General features: G+C 41.6%; 1 protein-coding gene across 11 annotated transcripts; it reads left to right on the top strand.

Moving 5' to 3' along the window:
• Positions 1-188: 188 nt before the first annotated feature.
• On the top strand, positions 189-22,056 carry GTF2H1 (general transcription factor IIH subunit 1). 11 transcript variants are annotated; one of them, XM_071427827.1, is made up of 15 exons: positions 189-323; positions 4,122-4,290; positions 6,073-6,265; positions 8,653-8,815; positions 10,524-10,617; positions 11,146-11,295; positions 12,198-12,277; positions 13,580-13,710; positions 14,733-14,820; positions 16,130-16,218; positions 17,103-17,220; positions 17,987-18,077; positions 19,525-19,640; positions 20,533-20,625; positions 21,173-22,056. In XM_071427827.1, exons 2-15 carry the CDS (start codon positions 4,137-4,139, stop codon positions 21,257-21,259), a joined length of 1,647 nt encoding a protein of 548 aa, XP_071283928.1. In that variant the 5' UTR covers positions 189-323; positions 4,122-4,136; the 3' UTR covers positions 21,260-22,056. The 11 variants fall into 11 exon arrangements, with proteins under 11 accessions (XP_071283928.1, XP_071283937.1, XP_071283926.1 ...); XM_071427836.1 differs by lacking the exon at positions 189-323 and adding an exon at positions 334-525; XM_071427825.1 differs by lacking the exon at positions 189-323 and adding an exon at positions 1,063-1,161.
• Positions 22,057-22,282: the final 226 nt, after the last annotated feature.

Here is a 22,282-nt window from a genome sequence, read left to right as displayed (position 1 = left end):
GGGATGGGGGCGGGGGGGCGGTGGCGGTACCGTTTTACTGCCGCGTAACTGCCCCCTCCGCCCGCCGCCGTCATGGCGACGGGGGAGCGGCCGTCACGTGACCGGGGCGGGGGCCGGGAGGGGCGCTGCTGCCACGTGACCGCCGGGGACGCGCGGCTTCGGAGCCGCTCCCCTTGTCACGTGTTGCGGGCCCCACCCCCGGCGCCCCGCGGCCCGTTCCGGTCACGTGCCCGCCCCGCCCGCCCCATGGCCCCGGCGGCGGCTGCGGCCCGACCCCCGTAGCGCCGCTCGCACTCGGAGCAGCTCCCGGCGCAGCCCGCACGGTAAGAGCCGCCGGCGCGGGGCGTGGGGGAACGGCGGCGCCAGGCAGGCCGCGGGGCCCGATCCGCCTCACGGCCGCGTTGCCCCGGCGATCCGTCCCCGGGGGCGGCGGGACCGCGTCGCGCTGGTGCCGCGGCGGCCTTTGGCCTCCCGCGCTTCCTTCCTGCCTGGCGGACGTGTGACGGTGGCCGAGCCGGAGCTGCGGTGAGGGAAGGGACGAAAGGGGCGGCGGCACCGCCGATCTGCGTTCCCCGGGGCCGCGGGCGGTGGCGGGGAGACGGCAGCGCTGCGCCGGCGGCACCGCTGCCGGGGCACCGGGCTTCGCCCCGCGCTCGGCCCGGTGCGGGCGGCAGACAAAGAGGTGCCGTGGCAGCGCCTTCCCCGCCGGCACCGTGCGGGTGTCCTCGGGCTGCTCTGGTGGCAGGGTGACATCCCTCCCGCAGCGTGGGTGATGCGGATCGGGGGAGGCCGGGCTGGCCCCTCAGCACCGTGTATCCCCCACGGTGTGCCCGGGGCACTGCTGCCGCTCCTCCATCCCGCTGACAGATCCCTGCCACCCGCGGGGCGCCGCTCTGCCCGCGCCCGGAGCTGGCAGCGTCCCTGTGCCGCTGCGGGTCAGACTGGGCCATTGGCACAGATATTCTGTGATTCTGCTGTTGCCTGCGGGGAGCGGAAGCCCAGCAGCAGAAAGGCCTGCATTGATCTGTCAGCCAGTGCCCACCCTGGGCCCGACCGTGCCCACCCTGGCCAAGTCAGGATTATTAAAACGTGCAAACGTTTCCTTTATTTCTGCTCAGAACTCGACAAAACCATATGGAAAGAGACTGGAGTAAAGTGCTGGTAATGGAGAGTGTTCAGAACAAGTGTTGTAAAACACAGATGAGAGGTACTGTATCTTAAGATAGGAGTGGTTAGGAAGATTCCCTGCAATGGAGGAAAGATAGCTGTTCGAATTTGATGGTATTTCCAGAAGCTCTTTGCTCCCAGAGAGCTGGGAGGGGAGTGCCTGGAAGTGGATAAGCACACAGAACATTTCTTTTGGTCTATGCCAACACTGAAGCTTCCTGATGGACCTTGCCTATTGTAAATTGCAGCTGAAATTAACATCCCTGAGACAGGCCTGATGACAAGTTGTACCTCATTGTTAGAGCTTCTGCTTGATCCAAGTGCTTTTAGAACTGTTGACCAAGCTCTGTTGCTGGAGAATTTAAAATAAATTGTCTGACCTTCCTATTCATACTTGAACCAGCCGCGGAAGAACACTAATGCTGTAGCAGGTTAAAATTATCACTTAAAGCCACAAAATAACAGCAATTCTCTGTGTGCATGTGGCAGTTCTTGCCCTGCACAGCAGCAGTGTCATCATCCATAGTACTGATTCCTGGAAGCTTCAGATGTTAAATGTTGAGGTTATGAGATTTGGACAGGAACAAGTACATCATTGATGGCTCTCTGCTGCATAGTAATCCTTAAATGCCCAAAAAAACCCCAGGAGCTGAGCTGTGTACGTGTGTGCTTTGCTTAGCAAGGATGTAGCCTTCCCTGTAGGAGACAGGGAATGAAATCTTGAAGCAAGATTCCTATTTTAGAATTTTTCCTGTACTTCTTGTAACACAAAGCCATTTTGTTTCCATTAGTGACAGACGGTAACCTTCCTAAATCCCTATTATTAACATTTTTTTTTATTCTTTCTGATGTACTGTTCAAAAGACAGCTCAGGGTTTTCTCCATTTTGGGTAATGCTTACTGTGCTTGTGAGTTGTATCATCCCACTGCCACTGTAAATTACTGCAGGAAAAAGGAAGTACAGCAGTGACAGAAAGAAGAACAGCATGAGCCATGTGCTCACCCTCCCAGAAGGTGGAATGAGCCACTTGCGGGATAATTGTGCTCTCACAGATTGCACACTGCAGGGTACTAGAAGGGCTCTGAAGGAGAAGTTGGTAGCTGCTGATTCTTTGCTTCTGTAGTTGAAAGACTGGGTGTAGGTAGGTGAAATGGCACGGTAGAAAAGCAGAGCAGCTGGCATCAGAATGAGCCTTTTTCTTGCTGTTCTGTACAGGTTGAATTCCTTTGTGTTCTGTGGCTTTGCCTCCATTGCATTGGATAATAACGACCTTAAAGGACTATAAAGTAACAAAGGGAGAAAAACACCAAATCCCTAGTCTTGCACAGAGGTTGGTGAGGTTTCCAGTCTCTGAGAGTCTGTGGCCAGCTGCCTTTTTCCAGTAAGGATAAGGTGCTGATGAGACTGCAGACCCGCAACAGGAAACTACATAAAATGGTTGTGTGAATAGCACTGAAAGGGAATAGTGCTGCTGGGAGACAGACTGTAATGGATTATGCTAGGGAACAGTCCTGAAATCATGCCATGCAGTTTTCTTTGAGAAAGAAGTATCACCAAGGATGCTCTGAATGTGGCACAGTGTGTTCTGGTGACTGCTGCAGTGGTGCTGATGTGAAACCCCACATTCAGCTCAGCATGACTGAACTCTTTAGCAAAGCCTTGGATGGCTGGAATGGTGAAGGAGTGAAGTATAAGTGCAGAGCCCTTTTGCCATTATGTCTTTCCATCTAGTGTGTTAACTCATTTGCACAGGAACTTGGAGGACTTCTGTTGAAGAGAATGCTGTGCTACTGTCCAGATTGTCATAATAAAATGTCTTGTCTTGCTGCTGGTTGGTGTTTTGTTGTTTTTTGGGGGTTTTAAGAAAAAACAAGGTATGTGAATTTAAATGCTTAGAACTACCATTTTGTGATACCCACTAGTAGTGTGATAGCTGATGCAGGTTACAATCTGAACTTCAGTGTGCACCCCATCAATATTATAGGTGTTCTGAAGCACATGCAACATCCACATTAGCATTGGAAAACTATGATTTTGCATGTCAGTAGTAAAGTTTATGATACACAAAATTTATGATACCCAAAATACAGCAACTGGACATATTAAACATTTTCAGCAAAGATGTACATTTTTGATAAGTGTACCAACACTCATCAAAAAAATATGTACACTTTTGATAAATGTGCCAAACTTTGACAGAGTATAGGAATACTCGCCATATCTTTTATCTCTTGAAAAATTTTAAGGCTGTAGGGTGAACCTGGGGAGAGGAATAACAGTGACTGCTGGGGAGAACAATGCAGCAAGAATCCAAAGTCTTGTTGGTTTGAGACTGCTGACAGAATTATCATTGTGCTGTAGCACATGTAACATTAGTTCCTCAGACTTTGGAGGAGAGGGACTGGCCAGTTGCTGTCAAGTGTACAAAACATTGTTCAAGCCACGGGCAAAAGCCACCACAATAAGAACACCTGAGTCTTACTGGGCTACCTTATCTTTAGCACAGTGAACGGAAAATCCATGATTTTTCACATACCTTGTATCCTTCCCTTTTCTGAAATGACTTAGCATCTGCCATTCCCGCTGAAGAAGGGAATTGCTGCCAGTACCAGAGATTTGGAATTCGTCATTGCTTAGCTTCAGTATTCTTCTGAACTAGAAAAACCAGTAAAAGGAGAGTAAAACCAGAAAATTTAGTTATCAGTTTAAATGTAAGATTTGTGGGTCTTTTAGTGGATCAAAAGCAGTATCAGCAATATAATTAGATGAATTCTTTAGGTAGGTGGGAGTATTTTGTTTAAATAAATTTGCTGATTGTACTAAAAGAGGGGAGCACATTTATCTGAAATACTCTCAAAATGATATAGGCATGAACAAATAATATTTTAATATAGATAGGAGTAGTGAAAGAGTTACAGCACAGCTAATCAGCTCAACTGTATGTTTTTAACAGCTCATTGTAGCCACAATGGCAACATCATCTGAAGAAGTGCTGCTGATAGTGAAGAAGGTGCGTCAAAAGAAGCAGGATGGGGCCCTGTACCTCATGGCCGAACGCATTGCCTGGGCTCCCGAGGGCAAGGACCGCTTCACCGTCAGCCACATGTATGCAGACATCAAATGTGAGTGAGCCACAGAGACCTAAATGTCACACAAAGCTCACCTGCCATGCAGTGCTAGGTGCTGCTACCTCAGGAAGGTTGCAAGAGGCTGGAGCTCTGGCCAGGCTACTCTGTAGCAGCAGAGATCAGGACTGTGGTAAAGTATCACCAGCTTAAGGATGCTACCACAGAACTTCTGCAGTCTTCAGATGTTTAACTTACATCTGCTGCATTTACTATTAACTTTGATAAACTTCTGCAATAAATTGAACAGAAAAATAATCTATGCCATATGCTTGTAGAGGGAAGGGTGGGAGGAGGATCAAGGAAGCATACAGGATTTTCAGTCTAACACAGAAACTATCTGGCATGTCATCTGTTTAACTCAGTATCTAAAGCTGTTTGGATTTTCATATAAAATGAACTCAGTTTTATTTTCATCCAACAGACCATAGCTTCAGAAGTGTCACCTTCTGTAGTTTGGCCTAGCTGGTAACATTCTGAATAAGCATTTGCTGTTGCAACAGCAGAGTACTTGCAAGTCAAAACTAAACAGTAGATGTCTATAGCATGCTGCCTTTCTGGCTCCAATTAGTGCTCATATATCATGTGCTTTAATGCCAAAGAAGGAGTAAAAAGTGAGTTGTGTGTGTCACTTTGTAATGGTTTAGGGATTATTGCTGTTTAAAGTCACATACAGGCACTGCAGCATGATTGAAAGTGTGTGATGAATCAGAACTAAGATGATATTTTCTTAAATATGAAAGTGATAAGAAGTTTAAAAGCCCCATTCACCTATAATAATCAACTTTGTGAAGGTTTTATTTAGCTATTAACTTACACTTAAGCACCTTGTATTTTAAATATGTACATGTATAGGCATTGAAGTATTTTTAACTTAGATGAAAGATGTGCTTTTTGTCACCTGAAATAAAAAAAGGGTGAGATGTTTTTGTAAATTTGTAATAGAGAAGGTGATTTAGTGTTGACATCTGGTTCCTGTCTCCCACTTGCTTTTGAGAAAAGGCTGCTATTAAAAGTTAGGTTAGTGCCATTTGCAGTGCTTCACTAAAGTCACTATAGCACAACAGTCCATAAGCATAGGTGTCCCAGCCTCTGCTCCCTCTGGTTATGAGGATGGGTGCAGAAATTAGATTCTTATGACTCATGAGGGTGTAGTAGTACCTTGGAGGCATTGGTGATTAACTTGGGGAGCACTAGTGGCTAACTGCACTTAGCTCACCACTGGAAACTGGGATCCACATGTGCTCCTACCCACCCTACCTCTGCTTTCCTACCACTGTCCTTCTGCAGGAGCTGGGCCAGCTGCAAAAACAAAAAGGGGTACTTTTCAGTGGATCAGTTCCTTGGTTCAGCTTGCTGCACAAACACTAGCAATCATACAAGAAATGCAGCAGGAAGAAGTGGAAAGGGGGAATGAGGTCACCTTTCAGCAGCAGCCTGGATTGCTTCCAGGTTAAAGTGTCCAGGTGATGACAGCCTCATTTGCAGCAGTTTTCTAATGGATGCTGTGGGGAATTCAAAGATGAATCAGGACTCCTAGCAGCAACTGAAGGATATTAAGCAACAGGCTGCTACTGTCTGTGTCTTGTATTTTAGAGTGAACAAGGTGCAGGATTCAATCTAATTCAAGGGGAAGACTGACTGTTCCATTTTCACAACTGCAATTCACATGCAGGGTAATGGTATTTAATTGGATGATGAGAATAACTGCTTATAAGCAAATACTCTAGGGAGAACAGTTTCTTGTATAAGCTTACTGTCTGTCTCTCTGCAATCTAGGCCAGAAAATCAGTCCAGAGGGTAAAGCTAAAATTCAGCTGCAGCTGGTGTTGCATGCAGGGGACACAACCAACTTCCACTTCTCCAATGAAAGCACAGCAGTGAAGGAGCGAGATGCGGTCAAGGATCTTCTTCAACAGCTCTTGCCCAAGTTCAAAAGGAAAGCTAATAAAGAACTTGAGGAGAAGAACAGGTAAAGGGATAGCAGCCTAAAAGTCTGTTGGGTTTTTCTTCTAACTGCTAGCTAACTATTGTGTATTTCTGTTAACAGTTGTTGTTATTTCAACATCATGAATGATGCAGCATTTGTTTCCCTAGTAAAAATCTCCCTGCTTTCAATTTCGAGGCAGTTCCTTGAGACTTGCATAACTGTCACACGTTAAGACTACACTTGTGTGCTTAGTGACACGTTCTTGAGGTGTCAAGGCAGCCAGTCTGGCTGCCACCCGGTCTTTCTTACCCATAGCTATGAGAGGAGAGCACCCAACTGGCAGCCTGTCTCTTTAGTCTTCTTAAATATATATCTATCAGTTAGAAAAGCTGCTTGAAATTTTTTTTTTCCTTTTCCAGAAATTTTGTGGAGCCTGGTGATTTTTTTTTTCTCCCCATGAAGCCCCATTTGCTCCTCAAATCTTCCCTGATTTTTTATAGACTACTAAATTGTTAGGTATTTTCATGCATCTCACTTGAGAGGCTGCAGTTTGTTATTTGGCATACAGGATGTTTATTCTAAGAAATTGTTTGAGAAGATGTTGAGGACCTAAGTCCTTTTCCCATATGGGCTCTTGAGATACATTTCCGTTCCCGTAACATGTTTGTTAATCCAATCCCTGTGGCCACAGAGCTCTCTTCTCTGCATCTCCCCTGACAAATTTCACTTCATTTTAGTGTCTGCTGTGAATCCTGTGTCTATGGCTTCCATTTCCAAAGACTCTTCTAGCTCTGAACGTAGATTTTTCAAAACATGAGAGCATTGCCTCATGGGACAAACTGGATCTTAACAAGGAGATTTCCCAGTGGAAGGGCAAGAGCCCTTGTGCTGGAGCTGTGACACAACCAGGATTAACTGGTTCCAGTACTGCAGCAACCACTAGGGTCTGCAGCAGTGCAGCCTGCATTGGCACTGTTCCCATACTTGTTTCTTTATGCTATGTGCCTTTTTTTCTGACAGTATTGGTGCTGAGAACATGAGCAGTCTTAGCTCTGAATCTTTGCCTCCTTAAATGGAGATTTACAGCATCACACCATGAAGTGTCAGGAGCTTTTCTAGTTACAGAAAAGCCAGAATCCCTGCACCTACTCAGCTGTAGTTTGTTCTCTTGATTAGAAGCCCAAGTCTGGTGATGGGACTTCATTAGCAACAGATCAGGCAGAAAAGATCCAGCCTGTTGTGGGAGGGTACAACATCCAGAGTCCCCATGGCACTTCCTTCATTTGTTGATATGTGGGAGTTGAGTATGTACCAAAATTCCAAGCTTTAATGAAATAACAAGAATAACAGACTGCTTTCAGCTGCACTAATTTGTAAGAATTGCCACTAATCCATACTTGTGACAATAAGAAAAACTGGAGAGACCCTGCTGGTTAAAACATAATAATCCTGTCACAAAGCTTTCACTTCCACCTCATCCTACTTTGTCCTTAGAGCAGCTAAAGGCTTTCATTCTGTCCAGATTGCAGTTTACCCATGTTCATCCCTAGACCATGTATCCATAAGACTCCTGGTTTTTTTCATTGTTTGCAATTGATCAAGACCCTGAGTACATGCTAGAGACTGGTGGGTTATTGGCAGATTGTGAACACACATGCACACTTCCCTGAAAATAGCCCAGTGTGTTTCTGATAAGGTACACAGCTGTAAAACCAGCTGCTTAAGCATGAGTGAAGATTCAGATGCAGAGTCTGCATTTTGGGTAGTGATACCTGATATGTGGATGGTAACTTTTGTAAACGTTGCTCCCTGGTGGAAGTAGTGACATGGAACGTGTCTCACACTTGTGCTATGTCTGATTACCTGATGAAAGGATGAAGATCCTACTGCTACCACAGTAGAAACATAAATGATCAACCACTGGGGTAATGTGTTTTAAGAGATCTTATCCCATACATATTTTGTGATCTATACTCTTGCACTAGAATAGAGCTCTGTAGCTACTGAATTTTAAGATCTTAAATCAAGAATTGGACAGCAGTCAGATCTCCTTTTTTTTCTCCCTCATCATATTTCTCTTATGGAAAAGCAAGAATATTCATTGTGCTTTTGCAGTTCAGAAGATTCCAGTCCTGGTGTGCAAAGACACAAAAGCACCACACAACATTTCAGGACAAGACATGAATCCCACACTAACTTTTTCTTAGGCATTACTGTTTTCTAACTTTCAGTGTTAACATCCATTTCTTAAGTCTTTTCGGACAAGCAGTGCTATTGACATTGGTTGTTTACACAGTCTTGTTAAGAAATGCACAGCATTTTGAAAGATAAGTTGGTTTCTGTTCCTTTTGTGAACTTGTGTTAGTTGTGGAAATACTAGTGATTTATTCTGCAGTGTTTCAATTCTATTCAATACATTCTTTTACCAGAATGCTGCAAGAAGATCCTGTTTTGTTTCAGCTCTATAAAGACCTTGTTGTGAGCCAAGTAATCAGTGCTGAAGAATTCTGGGCCAACCGTTTAAGCCTGAATGCAGGGGATAATTCTGCAGCACCTAATAAGCAGGATGTGGGCATCTCTGCAGCATTCCTGGTATGTTGAACCTTTACTTATAGGATGTTAGAGCAAACAAATTGGGGAAAGTGAGAGTTCTGCTCATGCACTTTATTCCCATATACGGGAACTTTCCTCATTCCTCAACATCTCTCTGCTATTCCAAGTGTAAAGGAGAAAAAAAAGGTTTCCTGCTAATCTTCAACCTCAAAATTTTGTCAGTTTAAGATGCCCAATTTGAACTTTAAATTGCCAATAGGCAGATGATGTTTGTGCTGCTGCTCTGCCTTCTGTAAAACAGGAGTGATGTGAATATATGGTTGCTAGATTAAAATGTATGAGCTCACTAAATTGAAGAGTCTATCTGTGGCAGCATTGACACACATAAATGAACCTTTCCACATAAGGATTTTATTCCCTCCTCAATTTTTTAAACCAGTACATGTTTCAGCTACTTGAAGAACAACTTGTGTATCTGGAAGCTCACTTTCTCTCTCCCTTTCTCTAACTTTCAGTTATTTTACCCATTTGTAGAACCTGTGCTTCAGTAAATTCAGTGCAGTCTAAAAGTAATCTAGGTACAACATCAGGTTGCTCACACAGAGATGTGTTTCTGCTTCTGCAACAAAACTCACAGATGGGACTCTTTAGATGGAATCCCACTTCCACCTTTGTAATGACTGTGCCCACAGTGGATTTGGGAGGGAAAGAGGAGGTAGGAATTGTTTTAATTTAGCTGCTGTACAACCATTTGGTTTTCTTCCCCCCCCCCCCCCCCCTCCCCCCCATGGAAATACCAAAATCAGCTGCCAGACAAATTTGATTGCTCTGATTTCCTGTCTCCCATTATTCTTACACCTTAATGTTAAAAAAAAACAAAACACAATGAATAGTAAACCCACCAAACCTTGAAAACTGAAACATTCTTAAACCACTTAGTTATCTTTGCATTTGCGTTCTCTGCATTTGTGAAGAAGAAATTTTCAGATATCTTGTGTGTCCCAATTAAAGTTAAATCTGACTGGCTCTGCTCAGAATATGTGTTAGCCTATGAAGAAGATGGTACAAAAGCTAGGCTTGAGGTACACAGGAAAAGGAGGAAAAGGCAGCAGCCTGTGCAATCATGTACTTTTCCTGTTTCTGAGAACTGGACAGAGCACTCCTCCTCCAGAGCTTCCTAAAGAGATCACTGAGATCTAAGTTCAAAGTTCTGACCAAGGCTAATCCTCAAGCTTTAAATTCAGTGTTACTTATCAGTTACACTAAAATGTTTTTAGTATATAACTATGTATACTTATAGTATAAGGGAATAAGGTGTAAGAGCCATAAATCCTTTTTTGTCACTTCATTATAGCCACTGATCATTCACTAGCTGAACTGTTGAGTGAACAATAAAACATGAGGCATATACAGTATGCTTACTTATTTTAACTTTGACACAAGGATAAGCATAAATTAATTAATCATACCTTGTTTTGACCAATGGAGTGCTCTTTGCTTTCTAAAGCCTGCAGTCTGTTTGTTAAACCATCCCTTAAATGGCAAGTATAATAAAGTAATTCATGTTTATTCGTTCATTCCTCATTCTAAAATACCTATGTACGATCAAATACGCTATGGATTACTGGAGGAAGAAGATTTTTGTACCTGCAGCAGACCTTGCTTGTAAGATTCCAGTTCTTTTCCTTCTCCAGTTAGAGAAAGCATCCAGACATGACTGTTTTTTTCCCTGTGTGCTTTTTCTCAGGCTGATGTACGGCCTCAGACAGACGGCTGCAATGGGCTGAGGTACAACTTGACTTCGGATATTATTGAATCCATATTTCGGACATACCCTGCAGGTAAGAGCAGTGTTTTACATACCAAACACATCCATTTAAGATTGGTCTTTTTACTGTCTTACTGTAGAAAGACTAAAATGTTCATCTGAGATTTTATTAAATGAAAACATTTTCACTTGTGTTGACTTCTTGTTTTTTAAATTGTAAGTAAATGTTTGATTTCCACAACACTCTCCTACTCAGTGTTCCAATTAATTGTTATTTTTCATGAAATCACCTTTGGGAGGAAAAATAACCTGTTTTCCATCATTTCCCATCCACTGTAATGAACACTAACACTGATTCATTTTGGCCCCTAGTGTGGGGGCAATTGAAGAGTGTTCAGGCCACTGTTACCTGTACTTTTCAAAACTTTACAGGCATAAATGAGTACCTGTTCACTCATGCTTAACTACTGCAGTCCCTTCCATTTAATGGGAGTGAATGGAGGCAGCCAGAAAGCAAGGAAGCCATCAAGAAAATGGTGATCTAAAATATCATGTTAAGATTTGTGGAACAGTTTGTAATTGTTCTGGGTTTTGTCCACAGTAAAAATGAAATATGCAGAGAATGTTCCACATAACATGACTGAGAGGGAATTCTGGACACGATTTTTTCAGTCTCATTATTTTCATCGGGACAGGCTCAATACAGGCTCAAAAGACCTCTTTGCAGAATGTGCCAAACTGGATGAGAAAGGTAAGCTGGTTGTCTCTGAAAACTACAGATGGGCATGGAAAGTTAGCTACAGCTTTGCCATTCTGAGCATGTTTCATAGTGAGAGCATTTCTTGGAACAAATTTCCTTTGTAAAGTGGCAGCACTAGATGTAAGCTTTACTACAAATTCCATAGCGTGCCATCCTGGTAGATTGATTATGTGCCATCAGTTACTATGGAATAATTCTGTGTACACAATAGGTTTTGTTTTGTAGTATGTGCACAATTTACAGCAGGTACAGCTTTTGTAATAGATGGGGTTTTAGTAAATGAGATTCCTATTTGCCCAGATTTTCCAGACGAGTTGTCATCCTTCTTCTCTGTCAGTCTTTTTAATCTGAAATTCTAACATATTATCTGACTCAAGTTTTTTATGAACTTTTGAGATAGGTTTGTGATGATACAGAAATGTGGAGAGTTGGGACCACTTACCACCATTCCATAATATGTATTGAAACCCTTCTATTAGGAATGCAAAACCCTTCACAAGTCAAAGCTATCACCAGATATAAACTGTCATAGTGCCCAGGCAGGGCAGCAGAACAGTGCCAAAATTAGAAGAAATGCAATTTTGGCTTCCCAGATCCCACTACTATAACTGCATCTCAATTTATTTTTTTAATCAGTGTTCAGTGATGTGTAGAAGTTGGTGAAAACTGGGCTAATTAGTAGGAAGATGTTTTGGAGTAACTTCCCACCCACATTTATTGCTCATTTTAAATGGAACTTTATAAAGGGTTTAAAGTTTTAGTCCCAGTGTTATTTGGGCCTGTGCAGAACCCCTGTCTTCTTTTAAAGATGAAATATAAGCTAATGATCCTATAGTTATGCTGTTTGTTTAGACACAGTTTTTTCATGATTTTTTAAAATTTGTTTCACACAGGATTAAAAGCAATGGTGTCTCAAGGAGTGAAAAACCCTCTGATAGATTTAACAGCTTTGGAAGATAAAACATTAGATGAAGTAAGTACTTGGGGAAACTAAACAGAAAACAAACAAAAAAATCCAAAAGAAAACCACACCCCTTTGTTACTTACATTTAAGTGGATATTTCTTTTAAAACCACTACAGATGCTAATTCTAAAACAAATCCCTTACTAGGCAGGTGCAGTGGTTGGGTACTCAACATTGCTGCTGTTGTGTATGTGAAGGGAAATGGAGACCGTGCCCATGGACCTGTCTGGTCACATCTGCCTTGCTGTGCAGGGTGTAAATACAGGACTTCCCTTCTTTAAAGAATTGCTCTTACATTGGGCTTTTTAGTCTAAAGTGAACTCTTCTTACCTTTTAGAGTCTGTGACAATGTACAGAAGAGTAGCACAAACCAGGATAAAGTCTTTGATTAGTTCTTACTTTGAACACTGCTACTTGATTCAGCCTAACTGAAGGACACTTAATGCAGTGTTCTTTGTTGAGCTTCAAATACCTTTTTTTGCTAAAATTACAACTAACTTGAACTATTACCTGCCTCCAAGAACAAGTTAAAACAATTCATATCAATGGCATACCATAATGTGAAGTAACTTAGAGATGTGCTTTTCTGCACTTGATGTAACTGAAACTGTTCAGTTGTAGTTAATAATGAAGGTGCATTTTAAAGTTTTTTAGTAGTGTTTTTTTGTATTTTCTTTTTTCATTTTCTTTTTGTGGGAGTTGTCCAAAGTTAGCAGCCTGAAACTGGACCATGAGTTTAGGATAGGTGTGTTTGAAGTGCTCTACAAACTGCCCTGATTTGCTTTTGAGGCTGATTAACAGCAAGCATGAAACTGCCCATGGGGTAAAGTGCCACCTGGCAAATGGGGAACTCTGCCAGCATTCTAAGGCTTGAAGTTTTTTTGAATTTTCTAGTGGTATCACATCCTCCTGACAGGTATATTTTAGCCTGTAGGCTGCTGGTGTCCCACTAGATGTTAAAAATCAATCAGTGAAACAATTGCTGTCTTTTCCTTGCCATCAATGCCTGTTTTGCACAGGTTATCCTTAATTTTTTTAAGCTAGTTCAGTTTTTACTTATATCATGGTCTCATAAAATTACCTGTATAAGACTTGTTACCTTCTCTCTAACACCTCTAAATTGCCAAGTGTTAGCAGAATACAATAGGCACTGCAGACTTTTCAAAGTACATAAGGAGATGGGAGGGCAAAAGTAGGAAAACAATTCTGGATGATGATGATCCAGAGGAGGTGGCTTCCTGACTCAAGGGAAAACAGAACTGTCCTGCTGCTCTGGGAGCCAAGAGGGAATCAATGTTGTTTTCTTTGCAGGGCTATGGTGTTGCTTCTGTGGCCTCCACATCAAATGCCTCAAAGTCTGCTAGAGAAAGCAGCAATGCTGCCATCATAAAACGCTTTAATCATCACAGTGCCATGGTCCTTGCAGCTGGCCTCAGGAAACAGTAAGTTTCAGTGTTGTGTAATAGATTTTTGGAGTAAATTTTAAGGAATTTCCAAAACAAAAGCATATCTTCAGTTATTCATACAACCTTTTAATTTTTTTATGAATTAATTATTTTCCTCTAAAAATGAAAATACCTTTAGGTTTCATTTTTCTTTATAGAAGTTTTTCAGAGCTGTTTGAAATGATGACTGCTATTTTTAACTGAGTTATGATATAAAGCAGATTAAAAAGAAAAGAATGGGTCTGCCTTAGATGTCTAGCCCTGGTGAAGGCAGCAGAAGTAGTGGAGGTGAGGTCTGGTGCAGGGATTTCCTATTTCCTGCCTTCCAGGAGCAGGTCTGCTGGGGCTTCCTGCAGTGTGGCATAGGTGGATCAGATGAAAGACTGCTCAGGTGCAGTACTCTGCCCCTGACCAAAAACACCCTGTCAGGTCACCTGCTCTACAACTGCTTCATGGACAACCAGCAAGGATTACTACTCTACCCAAATCCTGCAGACCTTGACTGTGAGAGATCTTAGTTAAAACTTCCTTCTGTTTGGCTGGGCTCCCTCACATTGTTCTGTTTTGCACAAATTGTACCCTGCACCTTAAGCAATCTCTTTTGGGCAAAGTGTGTTTGTTCCTCAGAAAGGCACAACAGGATAGGGCTCCTGGAACAGTTGTACTGCAGGGCTCCCAGAGCTCTGCTAATACCTGGTTGCATAACTGTGTATACAAAGTGTTTCTAATTTAGCCATGATTTTGCTGTGTCCCACATGCACTGTTGGCATGCTGCTATTTCTGAAGAGAGGGACCAGCACCTTCCCCTGCTGTGGAATTTCCCCTGTGACAAACAGGGTTCATGTGAGGAGTTGGTTCCTTCTGTCTACACCAACTGCTAGAAATTAAGACATAAGGGGAAAAAAGTATGTGACTGTGCATATGAAGTTTTTGAAACAGATGTATTTACTTTGTCTCTAGCTTGTATCTTAAGTTTCCTGTGAGGTGAATTCTTCTTAATGCTGTTTCTCTATTTTAAGAGAAGCACAAAATGACCATTACAGTGAGACCAGCAGTACGGATGGAAACTCCAGGGATTCAGATTTCTTTCAGCCACCACTGAAAAAGGTATAAAGTTAGCTGATGTGATTCTAACTGAATGGAACTGGAAGCTATGTCTCTCAAAAAAATTGCTGGAAGTTCCTTACTTGGTTTATGACACATCTGAAGTAAAACTTTTTTAGCCTTAGTATATAGAATAACAACCTGACAGCCTGTAAGAAGCCCTGTTTCCTCTGTTAGTAAACACAAATAAGTTACACATTGAAGTATTGTGCTGTTTTTCTCCTCAGTAGTGCCCAATGAAAGTAAAAAATTCAAAGATACTTCAGATTAGACTCAGAAATCTGGTTCTTTCCATTTGCTGCAGTTCTAGTTTCAGCCTCCTTCCTTTTGTTTTTCTTTCAAATGCCTGAAAACTTCTAGAGAACATCCATCAGAAAAGGATATTGGTGTTCAAGCACCAATAGTAACCTGTCAAGTGTGTTGTTTGTGGAGGGGATGATGAAACTGGCACATGACAGCCTTCATCTTAGTCAGAAACTGAAGTGAGGTTGAACTGAGTGTAGTGACACCTGGTGCAGTGAAATACAGGGCAACAGCCTGGTCTAGACTAACCAGAGCAGCTCACAAAGTGAGAGTACTGTAATTGCTATAAAACTGAATTGAATACTCTTCCTGGAGCTGACAGCCTAAACAGAAAACATCAGAGACTCAAAACTTGGTTACATTGTGAGAAAACCTTGTAGAATATATGTGCTGGCAAGTGTTGAGGTAGTCTTTGACTTTCCTCAAAAGCTGTAAAGTTTTACTGAGCAGAAAATTATATAGCAAGACTAGAAGAAATGTGATGAAAAGGAGAGTGAAAGATTAGCAGGAGAATAGGAGACTTCAGAAATAGTTTTCCAGTTGTACAAAGTCTGATGTCACTGTGCTGTTACCTCTCACTGCTAATACTCCACAGCTCTGCTGTCACCAGATAGCTTGGGATAATTACTGTGGTTTTAGTCTTGGACTCCTATGCACCAGCTATTAAATCATGAGTATTTCTGCTAAACTGGAGTTAGATAGACATAAATAGAGAGCAGAAATTATTATCTATGTATACCTTTTGGAACATGTTTTGGAAGTGGCAGGGACTGCCTAATTTTAGCAGAATCTGGACAAAAAGCAATGGTGCCAAGATTTCCAAATGGCCCATCCTGAACAACACTGGGCATCACTCTCTCTGCAGGGTAGGCATGAATCATTCCATACCTGGGTTTTCTTTTAGGTTTTAGTAACCCTTCAGCTCAAACTTGATGCAGCAGAAGAAAGCACTGGATGTATGGACTTGTGCCTTCATTAGTAACACGTATCGTTATTTGGCTAATTTTAGGTAAAACTGCAGGAGGCCATTGAATACGAAGATTTATCAAAGAATAATAGCGTTAAAACTATTGCACTAAACTTAAAGAAGTCTGATAGGTAAGTTAAAATAATGCACAGCTATTTCAGCAGAGCCAGTTTAGCAGGGGTTTCATCACAGCCCACACAGGACCAGCTAATTTAGTCCCTGCTGTGCCACACTCAGGTGTGTTACAACTGAGTTTAGGAACCTAATATGAACTTTTGCATAAACCAGTTTCCCCTTAAATTTGTAGTTTTATTTCTCAGAGGAACATCTGGAGATCATCTAGTCCAACACCCCTGCCATATTCCATCTTACTTTTCAGAGGGTTAAGTCTCTAAGCCAACCTGAATGACCTTGACATGTAATTTTTGTGAAAGCCTAACAGAGCTCTGTTCACAGTTCAGCACATCATTGCAGCTTTCAGTGGAAAAATGTGTTACATATGAAAATATTTGGAATTCCAAGAAAAATCCTCTCCCAGGCAAAAAAGTGCAGTTGGGATAGTTTGGACTGCTCACTGGTCTAAGATTTTTCTAGTGGTAGTCCTCCTGTTTTCTAGACCTTTGAGTTTGAGAACCATAGATGTAACATCAGAAAAGGAGCAGTACCACCAGAAAGAGAACAGTTCCACATGTGCACCTAACTTCATTTACATTAATTTCAGTTAAAAGTGAATTGCTCCATTCTAATGGTATTTCCAGAATTTGGTGGCAAAGGTACCTTCTCATTGGCAAAATGACGATCACAGATTCAACAACTGAAGCTGTTATTTGCTGCCATGCCATCCCTAACTCAGCCTCTTCCCATGTGGCAATATATTGTACTTTGTCAGTAAATAAAGTACTGGTAACAGTTGCAAAGCATCTAAAATTAGAAACAGTAGAAGAACTGTCCAGGAATTTTCTCTTATTTTACTCTTACTAGTAACACTTTTCCCTTCCCTTTTCTCACCTCACAGGTATTACCATGGTCCAACTCCAATTCAATCACAGCAATATGCAACTAGTCAGGATATAATTAATTCATTTCAGAGTATTAGACAAGAAATGGAAGCATATGTACCCAAACTAACTCAGGTATGGAAATACATTTTAAAATGCCCCTCTTGATCTTAGCTTAGCATCTTACTTTCTATACAATTTTGTGTCTCGTGTCAATTGAAGTTTACCATGATTCAGTAATCTCCAATTTCTGTTAACTGATTTATTTTAAAGGTTTAGATGATACCTTTTGAGCTGTTAAGTTTAAAATCTACACTAGAGGAAACTGAGTCATTGCTGATGCTCAGTTATATTCTTCTATTCCTACTTTCTTTTGAGGAAACAGTTAAGGTATAAGGTAGTAAAGGAGGAGAGTCATGCCCAGGCCAGTGTATTCATCCACCCTGAGAAGTTTAGGAGGTTACAGTGAGCAGGTTTTCAATTGAACTGGCCTTTTGCTCCTAAATGCACTTAGGCTGTCAGTGTGCTGTGGGCTGCACAGAAGCTCTGTGCTGGCACCTGGAGGGCAGCAGAGCCCTGTGGTCAGTCTCCCCAGCCAGCATCTGAACGTGGCTGTTTGTAAACCTAGTTTGGCCCTGAGTAAAGCAGCCACAATTCTGCTACACATCTGCATAGTAACAGTACACTTCTGTCTTATTTCAGAGTAAGTGCACAGCCTGTTCAAGGTCTAGGCAAAGAAAAGGTTACAATTAATTAGAGAGTTTTCACTGCAAACAAGCTATAGCACATAATTCTGGAAAAGAGCAGAACCTGAACTTCCATATAGGTGTTCAACTAATCTTATTTTTAAACGAATTTATTAGAAAAAATGACCTGAAATACTTGTTCCCTTTCTCTCCAGGTTCTTTCAAGTGGTGATGCTGCCAGCACTATTGCAGTCCTGTCACCTGGAGGAGCACTTATGCAGGGTGGAACACAGCAAGCCATAAACCGTAAGGATTTGGGGTGTCTAATGCTTTAATTGTATCCTGGTGCATTGCACAGCACTAGCTGGCTTGCTGGTTCATCTCTCCCTTAAACATGTTCCAGTAATAAAGGAAAGCATGGAAATGTGTAGCTGGAGTAGTACTGGGTTACAGCAACAAAAGAAAAGCACATGCCACCACCAGCCACACCATGAGGGTGGTAATGGCTACACCAGTGCTGAGGCAAGTGAACAAGAGAACATTTTATACAGCAATTAATGAAGGAAACACCTGATAGATACCAAATTATCTTACAGATGTGGGGTTTTAAAAAGCTTGTTCAGCTTTTTTTTTCCTCTGGATTGTAGAATATAACATACTCTGAAAACTCTTAAGGAAGCAAAGCCTAGATAATAATCTGAAACTAAGCTTTTTGCAGCCTGCATTTAAGATTCACAGCTTGCTGTGAAAAAAGGACAACTTTTCTTTGTAGACTGCAAGGGCAAATCAGACAGCCTCTCCTCCTCACACCTCCATTCAACCACTCCTTTCCCTATTGCCACATTGCTGCCAGTTTGAGTTCCTGTCTCTTCAGTCTCACAGCAGATGAATCCCTATTCTTGGGATTTATTACAGTTTTCCAGTTTATCTTGTATTACTTAGTCTGAAAAGCAGCAGAAATTAATTCAGGCAGCTGAAAAACAAGTATGAGTTCTTTATGGTACTGAAATAAAAGGAATCAGCAAGCAGTGGTGAGGATTTCTTAGCCATCCTGATTGACATATAGGGTGCTACACTTCACTTCTTTGAGCTTGACCACCACTTTGTTTTAACAACCTCATCCTAAAATTTGATATTCACTGTTCAGTTCACTGTGCTCATCCTCAGTGACTACTTGTACTTTTTGTTTGGGTTTTTACAGCTGTGGCTCTTTCCTTGTTCTTGAACCCTGTCACTCTGTCTTCTCTAAGAGTGTCTGGAACACAGTTCTTTTTTCTTTTGTCTGGATTTTTCATTTTTCACATGCTGTAACCATATTACCAACATAAGATAGAAGGAAGAACTTGAAGTACCCACCACAGAGTTCTTAGCACTGTGCTGTTGGGACAAGCCAGCAGCAGCACTGCCATGTTGTTAGAACAATACAAATATACTACTTGTATGCCACACAGTTAGAACAATACAAATATACTGCTTCTAATCCTGGATTAGGTTTGGTGTCCATTCTTTGCCTGGCATGGATCTTCCTAAATAATACAAGAGCTTCCAAGTATAGAGCCATAAATAGCAGCTGACCTGATCTAACAGCTGCTGATAGTCTTGATCTAATTGCTGTGAGACATCTCAGTGTCCCCTCCCTGCCAGTCATTCTGTGTAGTGGAAGTGTACATCACTGAGCTCCTTTGTTAGCCTTAGTTCTCATTTTTCATGGGATCCTTTGAGTGATGTGAAAAACCCCTTTTTCCTGTTGCAGAGATGGTGCCAAATGACATTCAGTCTGAACTAAAACACTTGTATGTGGCAGTAGGGGAACTGCTACGACACTTCTGGTCCTGCTTCCCTGTTAACACGCCATTCCTAGAAGAAAAGGTAAGGCAGAGCTCCCTCTTATGGCCCTGGTTGGTTATGATGTGGTTTACAATGGCTGTCATTACTGAAGTATGGAACTAATACACATGCATCAAATCAGTACAGCACCTACTCATCCCTAGAAATGAAAATCACAAAATAACATGAAACCTTATTTTTCTCAGTAGTTCTGCTGGTACTATTAATTAAAATCATCCTTGTCCCTGCCTGCCTGTTAGCTCCTTTCAGAAGCACTAGCTGTTAGCCAGTTTCAAACAGAAATGGGCAGCTCAGTTGCAGCTGCAGGGTTCTCATTCCAGTTCAAAACAAAAAAACTAAAGCCTCCCTTCCCCAGCTCCAAGAAATAACCTCCACATTGACAGTGCAAGCAACTATCCCTTATTCTTCTATCCATTGCAAGATCACTGTCATACCTTCAGAATACACCTCTTGAGAACTAAGTTGCCTTCAAGGACAGATGTTTGTCTACAGCCAGGTCTATGACTGTAACTATTTTTCTGTTACTTTTGAACTCACATGGATAACAAAGATTAAAATTTGCATTCAGATACATTTGCATATCTGCTGCAAAATCTGGCCTGAAAATCCAGTCTTTGCTTGCAAAAGAAAAACATTTTGTGAATATCTTGTATCTATTTATAGTGTTTATTAAGGAGGTAATAATCAGAGTGGCACACTGCACTTTCAGTCATACTGCACTTACCTCAAAAATAAATACAGAGAAGTGTTAGAGACTGATATTTGAATAACTTTCCTTCGTCAAACTACACAAACTTGAAGTAGCCCCAGAATTAGTTATAAGGTTTTGCTGGAGAACAGTTTGTTAAAGGAAATGAAACTTTGTCTTACTGTAATTCTTCAGTATTGTAATACTGGTTTCTGTCTCTCTCAGGTTGTGAAAATGAGGAGCAACTTGGAAAGATTTCAGGTTACAAAGCTCTGCCCATTCCAAGAAAAGATTCGGAGACAATATTTAAGCACAAATGTAAGGCGAAAGTACTGTTTAATTATGTGGGTGCATATTAATTTCATTCTTAACTATGAGAAGATGATAGGTTTGTTACTTCTTATCTTAGGGCATTTTAATTTTTTTGTTGACTAGGAAATGGATAGAGGGAAATTGGGTACACACTTAAGCAGTTGCCTCTCCCTGTCCAGTTTGCTGACTGATGCCAGCAACTGACAAGAACTGTAACCTGAAATTACAGGAGTGATAGAAAGAAAGGGGAAGTCACGTTTCATTTTTCACTTCCACTATGTAGTAGAACTTGAGCAACTTCAAATCTGACATGGGGGGAGAGTTCTGAAGTGGTCACAGACTAATTAATACCAGAAGAGACAGCACAATGGAGGGGTCACTTCCCCCTTCCCTTTCAGCTCAGCAGCTCTCTGCACTGCTCCCTCTATGGATATTTTACAACAGAGCCTCAGATTACTCGTAGTGAATAAAAGCAAGAATGCTCCTGAAAGGAAGGGGAGGGGATCTGTTTTCCAGCAGCTGGGACAATGTTTTCTCCCTTTTCCTGTTTCAGTTGGTAAGTCATATAGAAGAGATGCTGCAGACAGCCTACAATAAGTTCCACACGTGGCAGTCCCGGCGCATGCTGAAGAAGACGTGAGGGCACATCCTGTACAGGTCTGAGAGCAAAGCCTGCAATAGGGTAGGACTACAGCCTAGGTATGTGCAGATCTTAGAGTTCTTGCAGGAAGACCTGCAAGCTGTGGACTTCTGGAAACGATGCTAACTGAACTTGCACATTTTTGAAAAAGAACTGAGATTAAACTTGAAAACTGGGGAGAAAAACAAGGAAGAACCAAAACAGAAGAGCTGAGGCGCAAATATATTTAAAAGACACTGTTTACTGCAGTTACTCAGGAACTGCTTTTGATTTGCATAAAAAGCTGCTTTCAGAAATAAAAAATTTAAAGAGGGTGTATTAATAAAATTTGTTTTTCTGTCTAATTTTTTTTTTAAGAAGTGTATGGCACAGGGTAGATCTCAAAAGTTTTTCTTCACTGGATTCTGACATTTTCTTGAATTCTGTTTGTACTTCCTGCAACAGTTTAGCAATGATGTTTTAAAACATAGCTGAGACTGTTTTTGCTTCAAACATCTGGGAGAGCGTAGCTGTCAGAAGACAAGCTCCTGCCATATGTTTCCCCACCAATTGGAAGCAAGAGACATTGCACTGAAAGCTGTTCATGGTCTGGGGTCCCTAAAGGTACACAGGGGCAAGCTTTTGCCTGAAGTCTACGATTTTTATGCAAAAATTTTTCAGCCATCAGTTTTGCATGTTTCCTTTTGAGTGCAAGTGTGTGCTACTGCAATTTTTTTTTTTTTATGGTGGCATTTGTTCTGAGGAGAGAATGCATTTTTAAAAATGAAGTTAAATAAAGTTTCTTACAAAAGAAGTCATTTATTTTCAATTCTTAGGCATTTTTTATTTCTTCTCCTAAATCTGTTTTCCTTCACCCTTCCCTTTTGACTATTATACTGTTTTTGGCGAATTGATAATCATTGCAAAGAGAAAAATGTCTTATTTACACAGTGTCCATAGGTATTGGGAATCTGTGCCATACTTTGTTCTAAATAGAATCAGTTCAGTTTCAGACCAACTTGTCTTCTATTAAATGTGACTTAA

Source organism: Agelaius tricolor, unplaced genomic scaffold (genome assembly GCF_023055355.1).
Source record: "Agelaius tricolor isolate 1412-34295 unplaced genomic scaffold, bAgeTri1.0.p SCAF_5, whole genome shotgun sequence".
Taxonomy (NCBI): Eukaryota; Metazoa; Chordata; class Aves; order Passeriformes; family Icteridae; genus Agelaius; species Agelaius tricolor.
The sequence above is the reverse complement of the archived record's forward strand: the minus strand, read 5'-3'. Positions and strand labels throughout refer to the sequence as shown.